The sequence below is a fragment of the Colletotrichum gloeosporioides genome (genome assembly GCF_011800055.1).
Source record: "Colletotrichum gloeosporioides strain Lc1 chromosome Unknown consensus_7, whole genome shotgun sequence".
Taxonomy (NCBI): Eukaryota; Fungi; Ascomycota; class Sordariomycetes; order Glomerellales; family Glomerellaceae; genus Colletotrichum; species Colletotrichum gloeosporioides.
In genome coordinates this window covers 492,971-509,236 of record NW_025544652.1, presented here as the reverse complement: position 1 = coordinate 509,236, position 16,266 = coordinate 492,971, and the positions used below count along the sequence as shown (strand labels likewise).

Below are 16,266 nucleotides of genomic sequence, written 5' to 3'. Positions count from 1 at the left end.
TGGTAACGCCTGAAATTGAGAACCGGTCGTCAAGGTTGCGAGAGGATTCCCGGGTGTGGCTTTCGACATAGCCATTGCTGCATATTGCACAGGTAGTTAGGTACAGGTAGGTATGAAGGTGTGAGGATAGACGTTCGCCAGGCAAGTGCACCTAATGAGAACTTGATGAGATGGGAAGTACCGTAGGTAGGTCCGTCCGTAGGGGACCGTAGGACCTGGAGCTGGGCGGGAGCTTGGGGCAGAACTCGACCCGGCACTGGCACCTCAGGGGCGTGCAACGACACCCGCGTGCCTTCCATTCCTTGCGCAGTGCCTGAGGACGATACGTATCTAGATTTGACCTCGTCTACCAGGTGGAGTACGTACCCAGAAATCTTCCCATTCCCCACTCACAGCAGCTGCAGGCGGGTATCCACTGCATCTGGGTGCACCTCTGGGCAAACTGGTACGTACCGCTGCGTCTGCGTCTGCGTCTGCGTCTGTCTGCGTCTGCGGTGCCTTGCACCTCGCACCTCGCACTCGACCACCCACCCCATCACCATCACTTTCAACTGCATCGACATTTACCTGCCACACCCCTCCCCTTCCTCTCTTGGGTGCCAATGGGATTTCCAGTCCCTCCCTGCCGTCAGTCCCGCCCGCCTGCACCAAAAATTAAGAACCCAGCGGCCAGGGAACCCCTTGCCGTGATATCCTGGTCCTCTGCTTCTCCGTCGTCCATGTCTGACTTTGCTAGACATTTTTACTGCGCACACAAGAGACACTCTGGAAACCCATGTTCATGCCCTCAACTTTGGCCTGCTGTTGCGTTGGGTTGTTAGACTCTGCTTCCGAGTCCTCACCTCGGCGCTGCCCTGTCTTCCTCTACGAACCTTACCTCATGGAGACTCCTGCTTGCTATCCGACCAGCATCTTTGCAGCTCATCCTGCTGGCTGACCAACACAGCCATCTGCTGGATTGCCATGGGCATCAACACCGTCATCGCCATCCCCGATCGACCTCACCTGTGACCTAACCTCCGCCCTACGTACGAAGACACGCCTTGTCAACCATCTTATCTCCGCCCCAGCTCGATTCACTGGCTGTACGATGCCCTCGCGTCCTGTCAGGTACGGAAAACCACCAAGGCACCATCACTCTTCATCATCCTGGGCACCATCCAGATGACCATCTCAATGCCAGGTAGCCCTGGCTGGTGCGTGGCGCGCGTTTCTCCATCGCCCAAAGCCTCTTGGTATTGCGTGTCTATCAGGATCGATATCTCTCTCTATCTCTTCTCACATTGTCTTGACGCCTTTGGAAAGTCCCTCTGCTACCTTCCCCTGCCTCGCCTTGCCGTCCGGCTGCAACATCAGAGCTCCCGGCGATCCTAGCCTGCGACTAAAAGCAATCATGGCACCCCATTTGGGCGAGATCTGGCCTTCACCCAAGTGGGATGTCACTGTGGTGCACCTCGAAGAAGAATAAGCAAAGAGGCTTCGAGCCCACGGCAACCAAGCAAAACTCCAGAACCGACCAGAGATGCACAGGGCTCTCTTTATTTGAAAAATCCTGAACATGCTTGTTTCAAACTCTCACCACCCGGCTGCCAATCCTCATCCCCCGCGTCGTAGTGATCGGACGGGTATCGAAATCACGAGAACTCGACTGTCTTCGTCTGTAGATGCTGTTCGAGGTACATACACGAATACCAGTCCCCTATTCCCCTGATCCAAGCTTAAGCCAAGTGGCCAGCTCTCTCCAGTACAGTCCATATTTACAGAATGTCTCATTCCTTTACTTGAGAACCCGAGGTGGCCAGATCGACTGCCTTTCCCCTCAGTTCAGATCAGTCCGAGAACCGTCCTTCTACCTAGGCTGGGACGGCGGATTGGTGATTGGGTTTTCGTCCTCAGCTCCTCTGGGAACGCCAGTCGCCGTTCGCCGCCGCCTCCACCATCTATGGACTTGAGCAGTCAGTCTATTAGCCTCTCTCTCTCTCTCTCAGAGACATGAGTGCATCCCACACTACCTCTTGCCTTACACTAGTCGCAGGCATGGACATGACGCCTCTCCCACCACTCCCACCCCCAAGACCATGACCTACCCCTCCCCTCCCCTCCCGTCTTTCGCCCACCCTGGACGACCAGGACTTGAGCTCGTCTACGAGTACCTCGACAGGGCCTTGACCCGCCCAGCGCCCATGCAGTCTCCCCCCTACCCCGGCTTTCTGGATGTCCTCCGTCTTGCTAGTTGTAGTGGGGGTCGATTTCCACCAAACCTCCATGTTCTTGTTCTGGCCGTCAACTATTCTTTTTCTCAAGCAACCCACTCTTTGGGTCCTGCTGGTCTCGCTTTCGATGCATGTATATTTAGTGCTAAGATCTCCGGGAACCCAATCCAGTCGATTGGCTTCGGAATACAATCTGACCCTAGCAGCACATCAACCCATCCCCTCCGGAGCGTGTATACCTCCTTCTGCCTTCCCAGGTCTATAACTACATACATCCTCCTTTCTTTCTCCAGCCCACAAGATCACGAACCTTGATTCCTCGAGTCATCATCTTTCTACTCTATTCACTCCTTCCTTTTGATATATCCCACCGACTCACCCTCCTTGGCTGCTCCTCATCCTTCTCTTGACCCAGACCAGGAATTATTCAACTTGACGCCGTCTCCCATCACCTCAACCAGCAAATTACTCAACATCCTGTGCCACATCACCACGCCATAACCGCTTGGCTTCATCCCAATGGCCCTCACGGAATCACCAGCCGCACCCCAGGCTTGGGGCCGTTGGCAGCAGCATCATGCCGCCAACGAATACGCTATGATGGATAATTCGAACTTCGTGCCCTATGATGCGAGGGCGGCAACGACTGCCCCCATGAACGGCGCTATCATGGCTCCTCAGTACATGGTCGGAAACCATTACAGCGTCGCCTCTATGCCTAACATGGGACACCCGTGCCCGACTCAGAACCACTTCGCCTACGCCCAATACGATTCCCCTCCTGCCAACATGAACATGCCTTTCCGACTTCCCGCGCAGCAGGAGCGCCAGATGATGCCTATCGCGGCACCTGAGCACGAGGTTCCTCGCGCCAGCTCCTACCCTCAGGAGAGCCCTTCGGCCCAGAACGACCGCCATCGCAGCCCTTCAACCAAGAGCGAGACAAAACTTAGCAACCCGAAGACACCTCATCCCCTCAACACCAAGGACATCAAGTACAACAAGCCCACCAGTGCCGAGACGGTCAACTTCACCACTGCCATTGATACCCTTATGAAGGCGATCCAGAAGAGAAACGACTCGGAAGACATCGTGAAGGGCGTGCCTGAGATCGAGAAGGTTGTCAAGCCTGAGCCCAGATCTCCTCGTCCCCGGCCTGCACCCCAACCCGCCGTTCAGGTACGTCCCAGAAAGATCAAACGATTTCAACCCTTTCTGACTTACAACAGGTTGTGACACAGGTCGAGACTCCTACAGAGTCGTCGGATGCACCGAAGCCCAAGAAGTACATTTGCGACGTAGATGGCTGTGGCAAGAGTTTCTACCAGAGCACTCATCTCGACACCCACAAGCGCGCCCACACTGGAGAAAAGCCTTACGTAGGTGCTCATTTCTCTCTAGCTCTCCACTCATTCTAATCCATCATAGGCATGCAACTGGCCGCGATGCGGACGCACGTTCTCGCAGCCCGGGAACCTGAAGGTGAGACTCTCCCGTGTACGACCAAACGACACTAGCTGACTCCCAAAAGACACACATGCGCCGTCACACTGGCGAGAAGCCCTTCCGCTGCGAGCAGTGCAGCAAGGTTTTCGCACAGCGCGGCAACCTGCAGACGCACATGGCTACCCACACCAATGCCAAGCCCTTCGTTTGCAAGCTTGACCAGTGCAACAAGATGTTCACACAGAGAGGCAACCTCAAGGTATGCAATCCTTCGGAGATGTCGGGAACAGCTTCTAATCACTGAACAGAACCACCAAAACAAGTATCACGAGAAGACGCTCATGGAGCTGACCGACTGGATCGTTTCCCTCTCTGATATCGATGGCCTCTCTGACGAGGACCGAGAGATGTACTGGTACTTCGCCAACCTCTACAAGAACAGCAACAAAGGTATCAAGGGTCGCGGCAAGGACCGCAGGGTCAGCAACGCCAACCGCGTTTCCAAGTCCCGAACCGCCCCTTCATCTTATCCCGTCAAGCGGGTTCCCGGCCCTACCAGCCTGGCAGCGTACAGCTCCAAGCGCCTTCCTCCTCCGGAGCAATACGTGCACCACCACCAGCACGGCTACGACGTTTACGACACCGACATGGATCAGTCCTCGAGCGCCAGCAGCCCCAGGTACGACGGTCTTCCTGCCGCCTACCGCGACCGCATGTACACGCAATCCACCCACGCGATGTACTGAGTCCCACACTGGCGGGAGCGTCACACGGCAACGCGGCTTCTCGAATGAATAAACGGAAATGATTCAACAAGGGAGATACCACGGGAACGGTACGGAGTCAAAAGATGAGAAAAGCAACGAGACAACCTGCCACATTCGGAAAAGAAAAAAGACCACAGGCGCATCTAGGTGACGGGGAAGATTTCCCCAACGGCACGCTTCGGAAAAGAAGCGTGATTTTCATTATTGGTAATTCTTGGGTTGGGAGGTTGTCTGAATATTTGTTTCCTGTCTATTTCTTTGGCGTCATATATCTTCACCCTTTCCTTCTTTGCCCTCTCCTCGAGAGCGGTGCACGTCACATTTATTCCCTTCGATCATCTACTTTTGCGGTCAAGGTTGTATTTTCATCATCGGAGAGTGTACGAAGGTGCAGAACGTGGCTGTTGAGCGGTTCATCATTCTTTTCTTTCTGACAATCTTTCCACTGAAAACATTGTCTATACCTTTTTTTTTCTCTCTTTTGCAAACGTTTTTTATACGGAGTGGACATATTTTTACGGGTCACGACTGAGAAAGGAAAAAGGAGGGGATTGCATCACGGGAGTTATTAGACAACCACGGGATCGGGATGAGTGTGATTTGACGGTCAACGGTGTACTAGGAGGGCATTCGCATCAGAGTTACTAGACTCTACAGAGATACCCTTGGAAAAGATGCGTGGCGAGCGGACGCCAGGAAACGGGGATCGGACAGCGTGGCAACACGAGGGGACTCGAGGAGTTGGTTCAAGCGTTGAATTTTCTGTTTGTTGTTGTATTTTCCCCCAGTCATTTCCCGTTTGTTGTGCAAACGATTGGACCGATAGGAAGGATCCCGAGATCATGCACCCCTTGCTTGCGGCGGCGGACGCATGACATGTACGTACGAGAATTAAGGATTATTGATACCTACCAACCACATAAAGACATACATGATTACTATTTGAAAAGATGCTTGAACAGACCTTTCTCAAAGGGGACAAAAGGATTCGATACTTGGGCTGCAATGCAGGTCTTTACGCTGGCTAGCTGTATGTCTTGCCCAAAATCCTGTGTGATGTCGGTTCGCCGGGTGGCCGGGTAGCTGGGGACAATCCGGAGGCCCCCTCCGCCATCTTCGCGCCAACACGACACGTTGGTGACGGTATAGCCCCGGTGGTACCTTTCGTGCTCTCTTGCTCTCACAGTACAGACTAAGCCTTACCGAACCAAAGCCGAAAAACTACGACTACATCGGGAAAAGGGCCCTGAACGCGTTGTGGCAAAGAAGCGGTCTGCGGCTGCACGACACAACACTCCCGCACTTTGGTGTTTTTTTGCGCAGGCAAGAGGAGAAAATCTCCCCCAGAGGTTGGTTGGCATAGGTCGGAGATTGCATGATGATGGCATCGGCTGCTGTGTGGCTGAGGATAGCCGCGCTTCTAACTGGCCTGGTCCGTCCCTGATCCAGGCTGGGGTGGGAAGCGTTGGTGATGGTGGTGAAGGGGAGGGGGGAGTGCACATCGGACTGTGAGTGCGACCAGAGGGGGGGCCAGCCAGCCTGGCGAAGAAGGGAGTGCCTTTCTGCACATCCTGCGCGGGAGACGAAAAAAAAACAAACGAAAACGCAGGGGAGGGGTGCTGGTGGGAGGGGGAGGTGTGTTGCTGCGTGTTGCATGTCCTGCAATGGAAGGCCAGCCTGTTTGTATTGGATGCTGCAGGATGTTGGATGAACCCCCACATACCTAGTCAGGTACATACATACATACATGGCCGGCGATTTTCTTTTCGTTTGTTTTTTCCTACCCGCCTCCGGGGGGCATCTTTGGGGTAGTAGCAGTAGGAGATTAGACGCGGGAGTGTGTGTGCAAATTAGAACGGTACGCTGTCTCGGTGTGCCTGAAGAGAAGGGGATTAAAGAGAGACATTTTTCTACCCGTCCTCGATGCTACTGTGTCGTGTGCTCTTGGCTCTTCTAAATCCCGAAGGCAATTAATCAAACGAAAGGAAATAATCCCCGTTCCCCACGCACGTAACTAACAACTGCCGCAGGCCATGTGGTGTGCCCTCTGGTTTTTTGTGTGTGATTTGCACGGGTTTCGCACGAATGCGACGTCACGGAACTGAACCCTGCAGCATAGGAAGACGAAGGGGAGAGAGCAGGCGGGCGAGGATGGAACATGCATGAGCGGGAAACTCCACGCGCCTGTTGGGGCCTGATGCTAATGCTGCCGGCGCCGCTGATGGCTATTTGTGTTTATCACTCTGTGTCTCACCGAGAGTCACCGCGAAATATTGATCATGAGGACTGGTCTCTTGGGCATCAGCGCCCCGGTCTGGCCCCCTCTCTAGCCCGGAGACCAATGTTTCCTGGCTTAAGATAGGCACGTATATGCAGCATGCAGACTGTAGCAGGAGGAGCATCGTGTTTTTTTGAGGCCAGAGACTTGTTGGACGAGGGGGATACGAAGGGGAGGGGGCCAAAGGAGGATGAATGACGCGACCGGGCGGCGGTCATTGGTCGCCAGCCTCGGTGTGGAATAGAGCACAGCGGTTGAAGGAGCCTTTGCGCAGGAACATGGTGGCGGGTGTATTACGGGATGAGCATCCGTTCATCCTAGGCGTTGGGGTTTCGGATTCTGGATTTGGCATTGCCCTTTGGTCCTTGTCGGTGATGCCAACGTTATGGGAACCCCTCTCCACGTGCGTTCTTGACAAGACTCAAAAAGCAAAACGGCAAGGGACTCTGAAAAGAAACAGATAACGAGATGCTAGCCTACTCGGGGCACTGTCGAGATACGAAGGGGGGGAAGTGCCTAAATCGAATGCGAATGTGCCCAAGAAAAAATCCGCATCCATCGTCGTCATCGATATTTGGATCCCGTCCGGTGTTGGTCCGGATAGTAGAGAGTGAGAGTCGGGATGGCAGGACAACTTGCCACATGCCAAGTCTGAAACGCGCGGCAGCGGGTTCGGATAGAGATCAATGCTGAGGTAATGTAACGGTAACGGTCGAGAGCAACGGGGGGATGCAAGAAATGCAGCGTTAGGCGAAAGAAAAAAAAAACATTTCGTCCCAAGTTCATAAACGTCCATTGTTCAAGGTTGCAAGCGGGAAGGCCCGCGATGGAGATCTTCGGTGTGTGGGGTGTGGTTGCTTTCCGTCCCAGATTGAGTTTCGCTGGTGTCAAGAGGCAAAACGGCGACGTTGGAGGTTGATCCAACCTCCGTTCTGAAGACTACCGTTGTCAATAGAATACAGTGATCTCTTTTGACATGTAGACTTTTCATAGGAGCACTGGAACTCGTCCTGTTGTGCGAGTTGCGTCTTGTTTGATATGTGTGAAGATTGTGTACGAATAGGGTTAGGGTTAGCTTGTAACCTACGGGGAGAACGTGTTGTGAGTTAATAAGTTAAATGAAACCATATCTAAAGAGACACGATGCCGAAACACAACTGAGCATCTGCCAGTGAAATATGACAATGTTTCATCCGATGCTTCGTAATAGTGCTTGACCTGTGGAACTCAGATCTACCCACACAGACCCGGTGTCACAACTCACAACTGAAAGTGCTCAACCAGATGGGTCTCCAGTGATCACGTCAGTGGTGAAGAATAATCATATCTCTTCAATAAAGTGGAGAACTTGAATATGCAATGCGCCATACCTTCTCTAGTTTAGGAAACTTGATGCCACTACTAGGGGTGAATAGGTCCTGTCACTTGATCAAGTTACATCTCCTAGGCAGAATACAGCGCAATTTAAGAAAGTAGAGTTTCCCGACTTAAAGCTACATTATGACTTAGTATCAGCAACCCATCATTATTTGCTCTATCATGTACGCAAATTACAAATCCATCTTCAACTCATTTAATTTTATTCTTTTTACTTCCCAATAGGATCCTTTCGCGCCCACTCACTATTAGTCTTAGGTTATTCTCAGACTCTTAATTGTAGTCTACAACACTCTGTGAATTTGTATGATGAGATAGAATCATGACAACCACGCACCTGAATCCAAATTCAGCCATGTTGCATCAATCGAGGAGGCTATTAAATGAACTGAAACAAACATGTTTTTAGCAAACGCAGGTCATGGCATTATGCGGGTCGTAACAACTATCTAGCAGCCCCTCAGAACTCACAACTCACATTCCCTCAACTCCCCGTAACGTTAAACTTCTCCGCATACGGATCCCACGCCGAATCCTCATGCCACTCGTACTCCATCAAATCCGCAATATACGTCGCATTCTCCCGCCCATACACATCCTGTATAAACGCCAGCGTCGCATCGATCCCCGCGCTGATCCCCGACGACGTCCACACGTTCCCGTCGACAACCCACCGCGCCTTCGGGACCCAGGTGACGTTCGGGCCGTGCGCGATCGTGCTCGCCCACGATGCCTTGTTCGTCGTCGCCCGGCGCCCGTCGAGCACCCCCGCGCGCGCGGCGATCGACGCGCCCGTGCAGATGCTGACGAGGTGCCGTAGCTTCGGGTACGTGGCGCGCACGTAGGCGATGGTGGAGTTGAGGTTGGGCGAGCGCGTCCAGAGGCCGCCTGGGATCATGAGCACCTCGATGTCGGTCGGGGCGGTGGCGAAGGTGTGCGTCGGGAGGATTTTGGGGAACTGTGTTTTTGCGGTGGTCAGTAAGCGACGTCTGTCGAGTTCGGCCCTCGGAGGGTGAGGTTCCGCTTGAGCGGGGTGAATGGCTTCCGGCCAAGAAGGACGACAAGACTTACGAAACTCGAGTTTTTGGAGTTCATGGCCGCGGAGACCGGTTCGACCGTCACCGGGTCCATAGTCTCGGCGATGAGGTAGAGGTTCAGCTGGTGGATTCTCGCGAGCATGCCGAGGGCGTCCAGGGGCCCGAAGACGTCTAGCATCTCAAAAGCGCGGGAGATGATCATGCCAAAGTTTCGTGGAAGCGACGTCGGTGGGGGAGATGCCGGGGCCGTCGTTGTTGGACGCGGGATGCCTTTTTCTTGTCAGGTTTGCTGCGAGGAGGGACAGCCGCGATACGAGGACTTACATGCTTGCACTGAGCTGTCATCTTGAGCCAGCGTCATTGTTGCGAGACAAGTCAGCAACAAGCTCGAAATTGAAGCATGTAGACGCATCTTGAAGCACACTTGAATCCTTGGATTCGCGAGTAGACGCAAGATGTCCAGCAGAGCATGTGGGAGGACCAGACTTCTTATCCCGACACTTCCCACGCGTCAAGACCCCGAGCTATCCTTGCTCTCATTGTTCAATGTAGGACGAGTGACATCCCTTGCATGCGCAAGTAAACGTCTCAATGAATCCTTCGAGCGACAACAATATGTTTTGCGGGGTGGAAACGGATGCTGTGTTACATCTGATTGGAGAATATTCGACGACGGTGGACTTGAGTTGGTTCCGTGCGTTTTGATTGTTTGCTGTGGAAATTGACAGTCTTGGCGCGCCCATATGAGCAAGTTTTCAATCGTGAGAGCCCGATTGCCATTTTAGGAAATGGAACTTGCTCAACCGCACCACCGGGATCTGGGCACATGTACAGTGACATGTCCAGCGACAACGGTCAGACTAGGAAACGACAGGGAAGATAGGTGAGCGGAAAAGCTTTAGTAGAATTATCTAATTGGTCATTAAGATTTAAAGAGTGTCTAAAAACGCCTGATACGTCGTCCTCCTATAATCCAACGCTACGCTTGTTGATGCAGTCAGAAAAACATGTAAGCAGTTTAAGCAAACGTCTCCACAAAGCGATGATAAAAGAAAGCTCCAATCCAACCGAGAATGGGAAGCGCCGCCAGCCTTCGGGTCCAGTCGAAGCTTGTTTGGCCATTGGCAGGCTTCAATGACATTCTTCTGGTGATGCCAAAAGGCTTTTCGGGAGCGGCGGCCAACACTTCCTTCTTTTCTTCCTTCTCGGCCACTGCGGCCTTACTTGTCGGGCGCAAGACGAAAGATGCACCGCCGACATTGGAGATACCTCCAGTCATTGCACCCATTTCCATGGCCTTTTTTGGAATGCTTGCTTTGGTGACAAGGAGATAGGGGCTGGCCTCAATCTCTACCACACAGTTGTGCCAAGGAGTAGGAATGTGAAGAAGATCACGAGAGGTCATTGGGACCCCATCGGGCGACAGACCTTCCACGACTCTGACAACTGCAGGGTCGAACAGCTGAATGCCAAATTTGGGTCCAGCATTGTTGTGACTGAATGAGGGTCAGTTTCAGGGATAACTCTGGAGAATGAAGACTACTTACGCATGAATAGAAAGGCGAACATAGTTGGGGAAAAGGAGTTCCACGAGGTTGGAATATGCCTGATTGCGCTGCAATTGAGTGTTAGCTTATGCCCATGTTGGGGGAACCGAAAACCGTAGAGCGGCCTGTGATTGGACGAATCTCAACTTACCATAATCATTTCAAACGCCACCTTCGTAGAGAGCTTCTTTTGTTGCGTCCGGGTCATCTTTTGAGTGAAGGGGTGAAGCTCGAGGTCTTCCAACATGAAGCGGGAGAATCCACGATATAGCGCCAGGATGGCTGCATTCTGGGACTTGATCTTGGCTCGCACTGCTGATTCCTGAGGCTGGCAGCCAGCCATCAGGATCTGTCGCGAAAGCTCTGCTTCGACTGTGTGGCCAGTTTGAACATGGTGAGCAATTGAAGGAATTCCAATCTTGATAGCAAGCTCCGAGAGCTTGTTTTGGATCTTGGTTTCGTTCAACTCAAAAAGATCAACAAGCGATTTGAAACCAACGCGGCTGGTGTTTCCTCGACGAAGACCGACGGCGTGGTTCATCTCCTTCAGTTGCTCGCCATATGTATCGACATCGGCATCATCAACACCGACTGGTTAATGTTAGAGTAGGTCAACGCTAAGATCAGATAGGGGAGACTCACTGCAATCGCTGAAGACGTGACCGTCACTGATAATCCACAACTTGGCACCAGGTTGATAGATGCTCTCAATCTCCTCAACAAAGCTGTGAAGACGCTCCAAGGCCAGCTGCTCTCCTCTGTCGGGAGCCTGGCCGAGGACCTTGTTGGTGTTTGAGGATTTGCAAGGAAAGGCAGGGAGGCAGAGCTCGATGGTGGCCCGCTGAGAGGTGAAGTGCTGAACACGGTCTGAAAAGTAGGCGCGTCCGGTAGCCTCCCATTGGTCATCTTTGCCTTGATACCTCAAGAAACTGTCGAAGAGGTCGACAATCTTTTCTGTGATGGGTGCGGAATCATTTTGAGGAGAGATGATGAGCTCTGGGTCGCGAATAGCAAAGTCGGCTTGGTCGAGGAGTAGTTGAGCAAAGAACTCTTCGAACTGTGTGCTGAGTGTGGATTGCTGGGATGAGCTGTCGATGATGATCCCGGAAGTGTTGTTGAACTTGGCGTTGTGCATCTCATACAGCCTCAGGCCCTCAAAAGTGCCACTGAGATCTGCAGATCCAAATTGTGCCTCGCCTGCTGCCGTCCGGCTCGGAAGGCAGTGCTCGATCGCGGCCCAATGCTCCTGTACCCTGGCCTTCTGCGGCCCGCTGCAGTACAGCAGCTGTCCCTGTCCATCATGGACGAAGGCGGCCTGGAAGCGGTGAAAGATTGAATTTCCATCATTTGAGAACTCCATTGTGGTAAGGCAACGAGAGCAGATGGATCGTCTGAAGGTATTATAGAGTGATGAATTAGGTATTAAGGTTTGATGAGTGGGCGATGAGTGATGTGGGTACGAGACGAGGGAAGCTGGAGATATCGGACTGTTATAGACTTGAAGACGATAGCGAGGATTCGGCCACGCTGGATGCCTTCTTTTCTGTTTGTGTGTTTTGATAGGACGGAACGCGGCCCGGGTGGCACGATGTCGGTGGTGTTTTCCTCAGCTCCAGAACTTTTGATCGGGCTGTGAAATCAAAATGATGTTGGAGAGGGTGTGCTGCAGGTTAACATCAGCAGAATGGATTCAAAAATATCCTGCAAAGGTCGAAGGAACCGATGATGCCCGAAGAAATGGGCTTCTTCAGCAGAGAAGTGCAGCTCAAAGCCTCAAAGTCAGTCCACAGGCAGGAAAATATGGGATGACCGAGCGTTCTGAGTCGAGGCCTTGCCAAACTTGGAAAGCGAGCGAGGAGGCTTGCCGCCTGCGTAGTACATGCACGGCAGCAGGGCTCGGTCTTGGGAGGCGGGACTAACATGGTGCTTGCAGAATTGGGCCCCAGCAATCGAGAGTAGAAGGAGCATTTCGCCATGGAAGGGCCCTCATCGACCACCGCAGACACCGGTGGTAGGCAGCTGCAGCGCCAGGGTCACACAACTCCATCGCACTGGTACAGGTACAGGTACAGGCTTGGGCTGTACAGGCAGCATCGTGACCGGCCCCCAAACGCTCGCCCTGGTAAGAAGCCATCGCACTTGCAACGACAGCGAGGCGGGTGGAAATGCTGCGATTGGTTCGTTGGTGTGGGCAGGCTCGGCGTGGTCGATATTCCAGGACCAAAGACGGGGACAGGGACTGTTCCAGCAGTTCTTGGCAAACCTACGAATAGAACAAAGTTCTTCCTCTGTGAAGCGTGTAAGATTCCATCTTCAAGCATTGATAATTGCGCCATTAAGATCAACTGCAAGCAAAGCCCCCACTACTTTAAATGCAGGCATTTTTTTCCCTTGCGCTAAGCTGACAAGCGCCTAGACCAGCTGCTTCTGAGCCCGCCTTCGGTACGAAGTTTCTCTTCTGGACAAGCCCGTCGAGAGTCTTGACCGGGATGCTCCGTCGGTGGTCCGGCCCTGCCAACAGAGCCATCCAAGCGCTTTTCGCCCACAGCGCGTCTTGACCGAGCGTGCAGGTAAAGGTAAGCACTTTCTTATTTCGACTTTACGAGATTCAGCAGGACGCCGCAGCATCTGCACCAACAAATGGCGCGGTTTACTTGGCGCGTTGCTGCGTCCGACTGAACTGCGACCAGCAGAGTTACATAGCCCGTCCTGTTGTGCGAGTTGTCGTATCTGTACATCTGGGCAACTCTGATTGGCCGATACCCGCTTAATCGGATCCTTGGAAGGATCCAGTTCCCCAACCACATATCAAGATGCCTGTCGATTAATTTAGAAGCTTAATCCTAGTCCCCGTCGTCTGTGGGGTTCGGACGAGCCTCTAGTCAGTTTAGTCAAGGTACCGCTACTCAACAGCACTGACACTGTCACAGAATTATTTCCGCGAGAAAGGAAGCTCTCTGGGGAACACGAAGTCTAAATTATTCTACTCATTTAAACAAATCTATGCTGAAACCGACCGTTGCAAATCGCCCATTATCGCGTTTACTGATTCACGCTTTTCCCACGCTTTTTTCATCTTCTCTCGCTCTCTCCGTAAACACGAGCTTCAGAGCTCTTGGGTACAATGGTCCTGCCTGCAATTACTCGTCAGCGATCCCCTTGTAAACTTGCTCAACCGCATGCGTAGATAAGCGGAACCCAAATCACCAACCGCATGGGGGCGGGGATCGGGGCCGAGCAATCAAGCGATCGAGGAGGAGGGCTCAGGGAGCTGGACTTACCGGTGTCATTCTTTCCACCCACATCGGGTCCAAACACCAGCGGAACTCGCGGATAAGTTGCACAACAGTCATCCGCATCTCGAGCATGGCAAACTTTTCGCCAAGACATGCGCGTTTCCCGCCATGGAACGAGATGAATTCGCCCCTCGCCCGTCGCCGACGGTAATTCTGGTGGATCTCTTCCGAGGCCGTTCCCCACCGCGCAGGACTGAACTTCTCGCAATCCGGCCCCCATGCCACGGGGTCGCAGTTCGTTGACCGACAGTGGTAGCCAAGATATGTTCCTGTTTTGTGGTCAGATTTTCTGCTCTAGGCTGCCGAGGAGGAATTGGATGCATACCCTCAGGAACAACCAACTCGCTGCCTAGCAGGCATGAAGCTGCGGCTCTGCGATTGATGAGCTGACCGATTGGTGGAAAAAGGCGAAGGCATTCGTAAATGACTGAGGTGAGGTAAGGCATGTCTTCTTGGCCCAGATCTGATAATGGAGTCGCATCCTTGGAAAGGATTTCGCGTAGCAACGCCTCTTGCGCCTCCTGCAATGCCGGTCAGTAATCTGAGTCAGATCGCGTGCTTTTGGGGGCGAGATGCGGCGCCCACTAGGACAATACTGACAGGGTGTTTGGCCAACACGTATAGTGTTGAAGTCATCAACAGCTGAGGATTCTCCTGACCGGCCACGAACGTCACCGTCAAGTTGTCGAGAAGCTGTTTCTCGTTCCACATGCCAGACTCCCATGCACGTAGCATTCGGCTGCCTAGACCGTCCCCTGTCGGTTTCTGGTGGGCCAGAGAACCTTTGAGCTCGTTCTTGAACTTGGCAACAACCTGACGGGCCTTGGCGCGACTGGGAAACAGCCATTGGAGATTCGGATGATCCAGAATCGGAAAGTTCATGAAAACAGGCTTGAAGATTTCTCTCTTCACCGCCGTCTGGAGGAGATTGATGGGTGCATCTGGGGAATCAAGGGCCTACATGGACGACTGCGGTCAGCGATATCCCTGCAACATCAGACTCTGAACTAGAGCCAATCAAACCTACACCGAGATTGGTCTGCAAGATGGCTTCCGAGCAGTTCGCGACCGAGTACCGCTGGAGGAGATCCTGCACAGCGAAGCCCCCACGACCGGCCCGCTTTTGGGAATCGCGAAGGAGATGGCACAGGCTGACTGCATTCTTGGCAATGATGCCTACTTCGAAATTTCGTTGCAAGGCGGGCTTGATGACTGATTGGTAATTCTTCCACGTCTCTCCATGGGCAGAAATTATGTTGTCGCCTGATTGTAGTGAGCATACGTGTGCGCGACGACGTGACCTGGTGGAATGCTTACCCAAAAAGTCTGCAAGCACGCTGTGAGGAATTTTCTTCTGGTTGCCGCTTTTTTGATACAAGTCTTCGTTCTTGAAGATCTCAGTCAGATAGGACGGACGATGAACCAGAATGTTCCATTGAGCGCCAAAGAAGAGCTTGACCGCGCCGTGAGTCCGTAGCGGCTTGTCGATGTATGTCCGAAATATGTCGGACTGGTCGACATCTTTGAAGAACGGGATGAGTGCAACCCAAAAAGGGATGGCGGGAATATTCTGCGGATATTTTGGAGGCAAGAGAAAGAAGTAGTAGAAGCCTCCGAGGACCACAGCCCCGAGGAACAGCAATTCCGTAAGAAAAAAGAGCATGGTGTCTGGCTTGACGTCTGTAATTCGTAAGTCAGCAGTCGGAGACGCGAAGCTAATAAGTTTATAAGTCGGGTCCGAGCGGAGACCCTGGGGAACAAAAGAAAGTGGTAGAGATGATAAACTCACGGACTTAGATGAGACCGTCTTCGCCGAAACGAGTGCCTATCTTTTCTTCTTCTCAGCCCTACCAACCGAGAACAACTCAGCAGCAGCCTACGCTTAGGGCTGACGTTTGGGTGAGCAAAGGCCCGGAAACAGAAATGGACACAGACGAGTGGCTTTGCTGTCTCCTCAAAATAGGCTGCAGATGGTTAGCTGGTGTTTTGGGCGTGCTTGCGACCACAGTTGCACATCAGACACGTCGTGTAAGTTGGGAGGCCCAACGCACATAAGTCTCCCAGGGGCTGTGCGACGGTCTGCAGGACAGCAGGCAGACGACCGATAGGCCTCTTGGCGAATTTGAGCGGCAACAGCAAGGGCCCGGTCGCCGTCGGGCACTTTTCGCTGGAATGAGGCTTCCATGGACTTTCCCAAGGAGGTTTGGCTTAAGGTAGGTCGTGGTTGGGATGATGGAAAGCACAGGCACAGACACAGGCACTGACTGACACAGGCACGGGCGTTGGTGCGATGATGCAGATACGG

The 16,266-nt window shown here is 52.9% G+C and overlaps 2 protein-coding genes and 1 pseudogene across 3 annotated transcripts; 1 reads left to right on the top strand and 2 right to left on the bottom strand.

Annotated features, from left to right (window-relative positions):
* Positions 1–2,732: 2,732 nt before the first annotated feature.
* Positions 2,733–4,405, top strand: GCG54_00001561 (uncharacterized protein; the record flags this gene model as incomplete). The annotated part of the gene is made up of 5 exons (XM_045401675.1): positions 2,733–3,392; positions 3,443–3,592; positions 3,642–3,695; positions 3,745–3,918; positions 3,968–4,405. The coding sequence occupies 5 exons, from the start codon at positions 2,733–2,735 to the stop codon at positions 4,403–4,405; spliced, it is 1,476 nt and encodes a 491-aa protein (XP_045270404.1).
* Positions 4,406–8,565: 4,160 nt separating this feature from the next.
* GCG54_00001560 (uncharacterized protein) lies at positions 8,566–9,479 on the bottom strand (the record flags this gene model as incomplete). The annotated part of the gene is made up of 3 exons (XM_045401674.1): positions 8,566–9,039; positions 9,153–9,388; positions 9,443–9,479. 3 exons carry the CDS (start codon positions 9,477–9,479, stop codon positions 8,566–8,568), a joined length of 747 nt encoding a protein of 248 aa, XP_045270403.1.
* Positions 9,480–10,136: 657 nt separating this feature from the next.
* GCG54_00001559 lies at positions 10,137–15,624 on the bottom strand (annotated as a pseudogene). The gene is made up of 10 exons: positions 15,279–15,624; positions 14,989–15,224; positions 14,562–14,918; positions 14,287–14,482; positions 13,873–14,230; positions 13,731–13,799; positions 11,308–11,980; positions 10,817–11,256; positions 10,666–10,733; positions 10,137–10,614 (listed from the first exon to the last, which is right to left on the bottom strand). Coding segments are annotated over exons 1-10 (3,221 nt in total).
* Between the last annotated feature and the right edge of the window lie 642 nt (positions 15,625–16,266).